Consider the following 11,075-nt stretch of genomic DNA (forward strand, 5'->3'; position numbering starts at 1 on the left):
CCACCTGATCGATATGCAAGAACTCACCTTGCTCTCCATTCCTATCCAGTGTGGTTTCTTGGTTTGCTGTGATTAGTTGGAAACACAAATTAGATTTATTTTCCATAGAATTGAGTATTTTTTTCTCATTTGGATGTTCTTGTTTCTTACCTTACACTGACTCCTTTCTTCCTGTAGGAAGTCGAGGAACAGAGCGGACTGTAGTAATGGATAAATCTAAAGGTGTGCCTGTTATTAGTGTCAAAACATCGGGATCCAAAGAGAGAGTGAGTATTAATTTTCTCACTAAGGTATTAATCAGTCTTTTCATTTGACATTTCTTCCATTTACTTTTTTTTTTTTTAATCCTCACCAGAGGATATTTTTTCCATTGCTTTTTAGAGAGAATGGAAGGGAGGTAGGGAGGGAGGAGAGAGGGAGGGAGGGGGGAAGAGAAACATCGATTGATTGCCTCCCACACATGCCCTGACTGAGGCCAGGATTGGAACCTGCAACCCATGTATACGTGCCCTTGACCAGGTATTGAACCCGTGACCCTTTGGTGTGTGGGCAATGCTCTAACCACTGAGCAGCATTGGCCAGGGCATCTTTCATTTACATTTCTAAGTATGTTTTAGGGAATTCTTGAGCTTAATTTGACAAAGGTTGTCTACCTTTTAAAAATGTAGATATTTTGAACTAAAAAAAAGAGAAAACTTTTAAAAGCTTTCCTTTAGGAGCATTTGAGATCCTGCTCACTGTCATATGCCATCAGTTTGGCTCCAATAAACTCTTATAAAATTATAAATAAATAAATGATTTCCTTTGTACTTAACTTTGTTTTGATGAGAATTATTGCTTTTTTCTTTCTTTGTAAAGCTAATTTTAAAATTCAAAAATGGGAGTGGTTGACCTTTTCCCCGAGTCAGTGTTTAACAGTTCATTTTCATTGCCCGCCCTGAAGATTTCAGCAGTGCTTCATCATGCATTCCTAATCTACATGTGACCCAGCCAGCACTCCCGCCACCTTTAGGCCAGCCTCCACCTTAGCTTCATCCACCTTAGATTCATGGTCTGCAAAACACAGAATCCACAAAGTGCCTGTGTTAGGTTCTTACCACTTAAGTCTGCCTGCCATTAGGGTCATGGCAAAGTTGATGTTCATACATGCAACTTTTGAGAACAGCCTTACAACTTTGATAGATGTGGGTCCAGGATCCCCAAGGTTACCCACATTTAGTGATTCACTAGAGGGACCAGTAGACTGAGCATATAGTTGTATTCACAGCTAAAGTTGGCTACAATGATGCAGTAAGGATGCACAGCAGATCATGGGGGAAAGACACAGGTGGAATCTGGAAGGAACCCTTTGTGGGCTGTTTTGTGTTCTCTCCCTCCCATGAAGGTTCACACAGCAGTGAAAATGCAGCAATACACAGGTGATGCATTTGGCCAGGGAAGCCCATTAGAACCTCAGCCAAGGTTTTTACTGGGGGCTTGTTACTTAGCAAGTACCACAATTCCCAACTCCTAGAAAGAAAGCAATGGGTTCAGTGTAAACTGTAGTTTGCACAGTTTAGGCATGGTGAATCACCCCTACCAGTTGACACTCCACTGGGGACACCCGCATCAAGTGTCCAGATTCCAGCCTCAGGCCTGTTTGTGTGTACCCTGTACTATACAGATGACAAACCACTCCAGCTATTGAATAGTGTGCATCAGTTGCAGGCCGACATTTCGATTATGGAAGTCTGCATGTGCTTGTGCAAATATTTTAATGTATTATAGCCTTTACCCTTACATTATTAAAAATGTCTGGAAAAGGGCAAAATGAAAGGGTGGATTTCAGGGCTAAGATAGGTAGATCTCAAAAAGAACACAGTCAGAACAAATAAGGAATCCTCCAGCATACCAGAAGGGGCCTCAGTTGGGCACTCACTGCACATTGAATTATGAAGGAAAATGACAAGATTATGGAACTTATTTCAGATGCAAAAGACAAAGTATAAAAAATACTTTTTTGATCTTTTATTAATTATTGTATTGTTTTCCATACAAACAACTGTAAACCTACTTTTGCACCACCCTGTATATTAGTATTAAATGGTGGTGAAGATCTATGATTTTGAATTATAATAAGCAGAATGTGTAGTTGCTTAGGAGAACGAGTTGTTACCTAATTGTCACATTAAATGTTAATCTTCATTTCTGATCTTCATGTTGGATACTTGGATCTGGACATACTTAATTGTTCCTGTTGTCATTCCTACCTTAACTTCTTAATGTTCATTGGTGAACCAGGTTTCCAAGAGCCAGGATCGCAAATCAGCCAGCAGAGAGAAGCGATCCGTTGTATCCTTTGATAAAGTCAAAGAGCCTCGGAAGTCTAGAGACTCGGAGTCCCGAAGGTGAGTCAGGGTCCAGGAATGTTCATTGGTTTGGTTGTTGCCTTGAACTGGTTATAACTGTGTCTAAGGTGGGAGAAGGGTGTTCCAAAGCCCCCTATGGGTGGAGAACTGCTTTAACCCTCTTTGCCGCTTTGGTTTTCAGCTCATAGACTTGATTTTCTCATGCAATAGGCTCATCTCTTCCCTAAGATTACGGAAGGGAACAGCGGCAGGAGATGGAATGCTTCTTGGTGCAGTAGTGCTTGTTAACAAAACACACCAATTTATTTGCTCCAGAAGCTATGAAAAACGAAGAACTGGGACAGATCCATTGAGTGAGCTGAGAGGTCCTCATCCTTAAGCTGAGAAAAAAATGCTTTTATAATTTTTAAAAACTAAACACAAATGGAATTGATCACAATGAGTGACAGTTAATTTTTCTTATCAAGAAACAACTTTTAAACTGTGGTTTAAAAAGTAACTGTTAGTAGAAAAAGTCTAGGAAAGTGAGAGAGGAAATGGGATGGGGGTGCCATTTTTTTAAATGCCCCATACAGAACTTGATGCCTGAAAGAGAAAGGCATTGGGCAAAGGAAATTTTAGTTTTGGTGAAGTAATTGGCAAATAAATCGGTGGAACCGAACCATGTGCATGTGGAAATTATCCTAATAAAAATGACATTTCCCACTAGTAATGAAAGGATGGACTCTCCCAAAAATGACTTCAGGTAATTTGTTCCTTTGGATAGTCCTTTGGGTCTCCAACTCACTAACGTCATTGACAAAATAGTAAAAGTAAACTGATGATTGAACACAAGCAAAAAAATTAAAATTATTCATGTAATGTGAAAGTAAATATATTTATCAGTCTGAGCTTTGGAAGGCCTGAAAAGTCATAAAGGAGAAGTAGACTAAATCATAACTTAACCTTTCCACAATGACAGGTGGAAATAAAGGTGATTTGAAATAAATGTAATAAGGGAAAAATAACCTGATAGTAAATGGACAGAAGATGATACCTGTGGCCATGAAACCTATAGAAAGTGGTTCTGCCTCACTGGGGACCAAGGAAATGCAGATGAAAACAACAGTGAGACCAGTTTTTTTATTCACCAGTTTAATTTGATCACCATTTGAATTAGTGTGGGAGACTGGTATTAGTAGAGGTGGGAGTGTACATGGACATTCAGCCTAGGGAGACATTCTACATAGGCACACTTCTGAATCCTAGTGCCCTGAACACAGAAATACCACCTCTTCAAAACTCCCTGGTGGAACCTGTGCACAGGATAATGGGGCTTGGGTGTCTGTTTTTGTGAGGTTGGGAACAACCATGAGGTCCGCCTCTGGGTGCTGGTTATGTAAACCTGCCTACTCCACGGGCTCCTTCCAGAAAGTGCAAAGTAGATCTATAGAAATGGGAACATGGGTGGGTTCTGAATGTGTTACGTGAACCAAAGAAGCTGCCATTTTGTCCAAGATGCAGACACAAAGCAAGGCAAGATTATGCATTTCTGCTGGTACAAATATGTGTCTGTAAATGCTTAGTAAAGGATGGAAAGGAGACAGCCTGGCAAGTATACAGAGATTGGAAGGATACATGCTGCAATATGACAGTATCACTATAAGAACAGCTGTCCAGCACAGGGTAGGGGCCCTGCATGGCCTTGGCGGCACTTCACCACTCAGCTGTTACAGGCCCTTGCTTGTTGTTAAATTCACCTGAATTTATCTTACAGCATCAAAAGATTTTCTAGTATGTTAGCTTGGTTTCACGATGACTATTTGAAGTTCATGATTTAGAGAGCAAAGGTTCTAATTCAGACTTGCTGTGAAAAATATGTTTCTTATTTTTAGTGGGTATTTTATGGAATCAGATGTTGAACTTACAGAAAGATCTTATTTTATACTATAGCTGACGCCACACACACCCCTTTGCTGTAACCTGGCTGGTTTCGAACTCAGCTAGAAGCAGAACCAGTGCTGGCATTTCTGGGCTCTTGCTGCTCTTTCAGAGGCAAAGGGCCCCACTCTTGTTCTTCCTGCTAGAGCAGCAGTCCTGTAGGTCCAGACCCATCCCTGCAAGCTGCATTTCTGAAGTGTTCCATGGCTGCTCTGCACGTCCCCGTGGGAACTACTGCTCTACATTCATATAGCTCACCCTGCTGGGTAATGCACTGTGGGCCCCTGCAGCTGCTGATTTTGGCCCACAGGTTGCGTGAGCGCAGTGAGCGTGAGCAGCGCATGCAGGCATTATGGGAGCAGGAGGAGCGGGAGCAGCTGGAGTATGCTCGCAAGAGGTTGGCCTTCCATCGGCACCGCCTGGAGCGGGAGCGCATGGAGCGGGAACGGCTGGAGCGCGAGCGCATGCATGTGGAGCATGAGCGTAGGAAGGAACAAGAGCGCATCCACCGTGAGCGAGAGGAGCTGCGGCGTCAGCAGGAGTTGCGCTATGAGCAGGAGCGGCGACCTGCTGTGCGGAGGCCCTATGATGTGGATGGCAGGTAAGTCGAGCTGCTCCAACCAGCCACCCTTAAGTGGCTCATGACATTTCAAATTGTGTTATGGTCCTCCACGTTAACTTGGGATTCTTATTTAAAAGGAAGCACAAGTACTTGCTACAGCCCAATTTGATGTCCTGAACTTGGTCAGGGAATCTGCAATGGTCTGAGGTCAGTGGGGAAATGGTTGGGCAAAGTTGTGCTGATAAAGTCACTAGGTTCCAACCCCAGCACAGATTCCTTGAGGAAGGAGTTCAGGTACCCAAAGCCGCTGGGCAGGCAGCCGGACCAAAGAGCAACACCTCTGGGCCCCTTCCAGGCTTTGTAATCAGTGCAATAATTTGTTTTTGCTTATTTAAATAAGATTTTTTTATTATTATAAATAATATTGATGTGACATGTGAAACTAAATTTCTAACCACCAGTGAAAAAGAGGCCTAAATTTGAACCCTGCTGTGAGGAGTCTGAGTGATCCTAAGTTTCCAAGTGCATTGCAATTTGGGAAAACCATGCTTTGTTTTTATCTTTACTGCATGGGCTAAAAGAGGTCCCTGTATAACGTACAACGTGACTTCTATAAGAGGCGCTCTCAGGACTTTTTAATGCCTTTGCGCAAAATTCTGACGTTGGGAGTCTGTACTGCTCATAAATGTTTGAAACATAACATTTCAAGTACTTCTAAAAGTCCTCCCCACTGGATGTCTGTAATGGACCAAGTCAGTGTCATATTAGAAGAGACAGAAGCACACTATAGAGCTCCCATAACACCTCTCACTTGCTGTCTTGATAGACTGAGGCCGACCCTTGTGGTCACCGTTGTGCAGATGCTTGTGTGTACCCACCTGCCCACTTCACTGATCACCTCTTATAGGCAAACCAAAGCTCTTCTGTGCAGGGGAAGTAGTAGTGTTGGAAAAAACAGAACAATAATTTAGTCAGATTTTTTTGTTGTTAATCCTCATCTGAGGTTATTTCTTGTTGATTTTTAAAGAGTGGAAGGTGGGGGGAGAAACATCGATGTGAGAGAGATATCGATTGGTTGCCTCCCACACATGCCCCAACTGAGGCCAGGGATCAAACCTATAGCCCAGGGATGTGCCCTTGACAAGGTATCCAACCCATGACCCTTTGGTGCACAGGCTGACACGCTAACCGCTGAGCAACACTAACCAGGGCATTCAGTCAGATTTTACATCACCCCTCCAGCCGCTCTCAGCTCCTGCAGCAAAGAATACTCTGTTGATAAAGTTAATTCTCGTTCTCTGAAGTGGTGGGGCCAGGGACAGTCTCCGGGTGCAGTTCACCAGCTCCCACAAGGTGATCTATTTGGAGGGGGAAACTGCACTCAGCCCTTTCTTACTTCCCCTTTCAGGCGAGATGACGCCTACTGGCCAGAAGCCAAGCGAGCTGCCCTGGATGAGCGTTACCATTCTGACTTCAACCGCCAGGACCGCTTCCACGACTTTGACCACAGGGACCGGGGCCGCTACCCCGATCACTCAGTAGACAGGTTAGCCAGGCCCCCATGACCCTGCCTGTTTAATGTAAATATTCTTTGTCCTGGGTTATTCTTAATAATGAGAAGGTGAGGTTGGCCCTTTTAGGTTCATGAATCCATATGAACCAGTGTGTGTGTAGAGTACTGGGTTCAGTTTGGGAAATGTTTTCTATTTGGGGGTCTATCCTTCCCCTTCTTATGGTTTCTTTTCAATTGTCTCTTTCAGGAGAGAAGGTTCAAGGTCAATGATGGGAGAAAGAGAAGGACAGGTAAGTCAGAAGCTAGGATTGTGGGCCCAGTTTTCCCATTGAATTGATTTCTCTTTCCTTCTTCTACCAGCCTTCCTCCTCCCATTTGCTTTAGTGGGAAAATGAGTAAAGGAGCAGGTCAGCCCTTCACTGTTCGTGGGATGACAATTTGAATGATTTGTGCTTAGTCTTGGCTGGAAATCTAAACAGATTTTCTGAAGCCCTTTTTTAGTAACTAAATGCAATGGTAGTAAAATGCTAGAGAGCCTTGGGTGAGTCTGAAAGGCTCTGTAGGAATATACTTTGTGACCTACACAGCTGACAGATTCCACACTTCCATGTTGTGGAGTCCAAGTCCACCTGTGGTCACTGATCAGCCCGCCCTGCTGAGCCTCAGATAGCAACTCAGTCTCTGGTCCATACTCTTTCTCTGCAGAATTAACACCTTAGAAAATAATCTCAATTTTCTCCTTTATTTCCCATCTTACATGTGGATTGAGAAGTTCCCCAAGGAGCCCTGACTCTTGGTTGGGTTTACATGGAAAATCGAGGGGACTGAGGGAAGGGTGTGGTCGGGGCATTGTTTAGCAGAATTGCTGCCCTGTGAGTCCATCCTTTCCCTGCCTCCAGCAGAGAGACTTTTTGGTCCTCACCTCCTTGCTCAGTTCCTAAGAATGTGGCTGGGGATGGCTCAGTTCCTTGGTATATTGAGGAGTTCCTCTGCCACCTCAGGAGTAATTCTGTGATCCTCATGTGAGTCCTTTTTCTCTACTCTTGGAGATAAATCTTACATGCAGCCAACTCTAGACCTAGTCTTCTGGTTTTTCTTTGGTGGAGAAGTTGAGCACAGTGGTTAAACAGTCCAGGCTCCAGAATCAGAACCAGGTTCACATCCTGTTTTTGCTGAGCCTGTTTCTCCAGCGGTGAAATGAGGGTAATTATTTTACTACATAGGTGGTTGAATAAAGGAGACAACATGCATGTCCACAGAAAGTGTTTTCACAGTCCCTCACACATAGCTCTTACTGCTAGTGGTTTTTCATTTGATATCAGACAATGCAAAACTGAAAGGGTTTGTTGTTCTTAGTGCTACCCCAAATGGCAGATGGTGACATATGACAACAGAAAGGGGAAATAACACAGACCCTCAGAGCCTTGTTGAACTGTTACATGGGCTGGTTGGTTGGACAGAAGAATGTTGGTTAAACTTTAAAATACCAGGGAGAGATGGAAATGGGCTTTCAAGAACCAGGTCTTGCTACATTGAACTTCCCTACATGAAATGCTCCTCTGTCCAGTTCTGTCTTTAGATAAAAATTCCTCCTTTCTTGAACATTAGTCTTTGTCCACAACCAGATGAAGCTCTGTAAATCATGAGCTATAATTTTTGTAGAACTGTTATTTCAGGTGTTCAGTTTCAGCAGCTCTTCTTTCACTTGACAGCACTGACTTTTGTGGACACTTTGGTCTTTGTTTTTTGCCCCTTGAAGGGACTATGCTCTATTTTGTCCATCTGGTTAAATTGACTCCCTTATCTTCTCGTTGAGGGGAGGTGTTTAAGCATATTTGGAGGTGAGAGACCTGGTGGCAGTTAGGGCTCCATTTAAGGGCATGCCTACCCTGGCCTTGGAGGGCTCCGGCTTAAGGGGTGAAAGGAGGTTGCACATGGCTGTGGACAAGTGACCAGGCTGCTGGAACAGCAAACTATGGCGTGAAAGCCACCTCTCCAGGTCCCTAAAAGTCAGCTTTGTACGTTCCTCTAGCAGACAGGGCCTTCTTTCGTTTTCTTCATGAAGAACAGAGCTAGGCATTGCTGGAGCTGTGCCAGTGCAGGACTTGACAGTGATGGTGCAGTGTCGGTGCAGCCTCTCCCAGCCCTGTCAGACAGGTGTCCTGCATTCCTGGCAAATCAGGGGCATAATGCCAGGCCCAGTTGTGAGTTGTGTTAAAGGATCCCTTGTGGCCTTTCTGCTCTTGTGGTTCTGGGGGGTGTTTATATTGTGAGCACAGGGACCCATTCTTGGCATGGAGCAGTTGCGAAGGTCCCAACACCCCTCAATTCCTCCATTCTCTCCCTTCTGGTTAGGGTGAATGTCAGCCCTAAATTTTCTTCTCCTTTTGACTCAAGTGACTTTTCCTCACCAGGCCATGAGCAGACTTCAGGGACGCATCTGTCTTGTGAGATCAAATGGCGTGTGTGGCATAAGGCAGCATGCAGAGTGCCTTGCTAGCACTGTCTCGGGTCTACAAGTGCTTCTGAGTTGTTGTTTTTATTACCTTGCTGCCCCAAAGGCTTTGGGATGCAGAGTTAATACTAAACCCTTCTCATTTTGGCTCTTTAACACCCAGCATTACCCCGAACGCCACGGAGGACCAGAGCGCCACGGACGGGAATCCCGTGACGGGTGGGGTGGATATGGCTCCGACAAGAGGATGAGCGAGGGCCGGGGGCTGCCTCCTCCACCCAGGTTTGTGTCTAACACCCCACAGTGCCCTTGTGGGCCTCATACATAGCTGACGGACTGGACCCACCATCTTCGGGGATGTGATGAGCACTGGCAGTGTGACTCAGTGCACTGACCATGGCTCAGAGCATCTTGGAGCTCTTTGAGTAGCATGGGGCCAGAGCCAGTCCTGTTTCCCACAGTCCCCTGAAGGGCTGGGGGCCTGGGAACACAGAATGCTAAACCCACACTCCAGAACCCATTGCTGTTGCTATTCTGAGAGGCAGAGATGGGGGCAATCCAAATCAGAGATGTTTTTTTCCAAGGGGCAGACGTGACTGGGGGGACCATGGCCGAAGAATAGAGGATGACCATGCATGGCAGGGCGCTGCTGATGGAGGCATGATAGACAGGGACCACAAGAGGTGGCAAGGTAAAGACTGGCTCTTTAGGGACCCATCTGTCTGCAGAGAAGCATCTAGAAAACTCAAGCTGCACCTGCTTTTCACTAGTCACGCTCATCCCCCTGCTCTGAGGGCAGGAGCAGCTTTCTCTGCTTTCCTTCCTCAGGGCCTGGCAGAGGAGATGCCCCTTGGTGGGGGTGGGGAGTGAGGGTTGGCGCAGAAGTGTGCTGTGGGTGTTGGTAACTCCTCCCTGCTGTGACTTAGTAAGGACAGCCCTATGGTGTTCTCGTGCTTACACATTCACTGGGGACCTGTGAGTTCTGGGTTGACTGGGTGGTTCAAAAAGGGGACTGGACTTGCCAGAACCCTGTGTCGGTGTCCTCTAAACTACATTCTGTGCTTGGAGGCATCTTGTGAAAAGTGTCTCTTGTTTTCTAGGTGGTGAGAGAAGCATGTCTGGTCACTCTGGGCCAGGTCACATGATGAACAGGGGAGGGATGTCAGGGTAAGGCATTCTGTCGGTTGGTCTCTGTACTAGTCTTCTCTTTGCATGTTGGCTTACCTTGGGGAAGGTTTAGAAACAATCAAGTCTTCCCAACTTACACTGCCTCCCCTAAGGTGCTGTGTGCTTTGTTCTGTCATTGCTCCTAAAATGGTGTGGGTATGTCCCCTGGTGCTGCTGCTCAAGGGAACAACAGAGTCCCGAAGAGCGTATGTCCCATGGGCACCAAACAGGTCCCACAGAATAGGCTCTGGACGTGAACATCTGCATTTGTTCCAGGCGTGGCAGCTTTACTCCAGGTGGGGCCTCTCGGGGCCATGTGATTCCGCGTGGTGGAATGCAAGGCGGATTTGGCCGCCAGAGCCGGGGCAGCAGACCCAATGACGCCCGCTTCACTCGCCGCTACTAAATGCTTGGAATCCTGCGTTCCGTCACGTGGCAACCAGAGTATGTTCTGTTAGGAGTTATCTTAAACTGTGTACAATAAATTTTTTTTATCTGCTGCCATATTGTAGCTCGATACAATGTGAATTTGTTTTTTTTGTTTGTTTGTTTTTGTAATAAATGTGTTTCTGTTCACATACCCTTTATTTAAAGGATCGTCTCTTTTTACTTCCGCCTCTTAAAAATGAAATTATACTTGGCATAGTTGAGTCACAGCTTTTCCTTCAGGGAAGGAGGGCTGAAAGGGGCAGCTTCCAGGGACTGTCAGGGTTTCTAGCAGTCCTGTAGCCCTTGCTGAACAGGCTGTTATGTGTATAGTAAAATATATATATAACATGAAATTTACTGTTTTAACCATTTTTACGTGCACACTTCAGTGGCATTTAATTCATACTGCGTACAACCATCACCATTCATCTTCAGAACTTACTTTCCCAAATAAACTCAGTAAGCACTAGCTCCCCATCCCACTCCCCAAGCTCCTGGCACCCACCATTTACTTAGTCTCTATGGATCTAACTCCTGTAGGGACCTCACATGAATGGAATTGCATCCTAGTGGGGTAAGGACAAGTTAACAGCAAAGTGGGGAGCTGAGGGAAGAAAAGCTACTGGATACCAGGAAGTGATGAACTCTGCTGGGGGAGGACCTGGGGCTTGAGTGTGGAAG

At 45.4% G+C, this 11,075-nt stretch overlaps 1 protein-coding gene across 4 annotated transcripts in view; it reads left to right on the top strand.

Annotated features, from left to right (window-relative positions):
- SAFB (scaffold attachment factor B) overlaps nucleotides 1–10,552 on the top strand; it is a 35,120-nt gene extending 24,568 nt beyond the window's left edge. For 2 of the 4 annotated variants that reach the window (XM_081134203.1, XM_081134201.1), the window contains 9 exons: nucleotides 178–266; nucleotides 2,281–2,387; nucleotides 4,579–4,869; nucleotides 6,239–6,376; nucleotides 6,591–6,633; nucleotides 8,962–9,080; nucleotides 9,383–9,489; nucleotides 9,899–9,965; nucleotides 10,242–10,552. In XM_081134203.1, the coding sequence (XP_080990329.1) occupies nucleotides 178–266; nucleotides 2,281–2,387; nucleotides 4,579–4,869; nucleotides 6,239–6,376; nucleotides 6,591–6,633; nucleotides 8,962–9,080; nucleotides 9,383–9,489; nucleotides 9,899–9,965; nucleotides 10,242–10,371 (1,091 nt within the window). In that variant the 3' untranslated portion in view covers nucleotides 10,372–10,552. The remainder of the gene's footprint in view (nucleotides 1–177; nucleotides 267–2,280; nucleotides 2,388–4,578; nucleotides 4,870–6,238; nucleotides 6,377–6,590; nucleotides 6,634–8,961; nucleotides 9,081–9,382; nucleotides 9,490–9,898; nucleotides 9,966–10,241) is intronic. The other 2 variants (XM_081134204.1, XM_081134202.1) reach the window with 1 other exon arrangement.
- Nucleotides 10,553–11,075: the final 523 nt, after the last annotated feature.

This window comes from Miniopterus schreibersii (genome assembly GCF_964146895.1).
Source record: "Miniopterus schreibersii genome assembly, chromosome: 4".
Classification (NCBI taxonomy): Eukaryota; Metazoa; Chordata; class Mammalia; order Chiroptera; family Miniopteridae; genus Miniopterus; species Miniopterus schreibersii.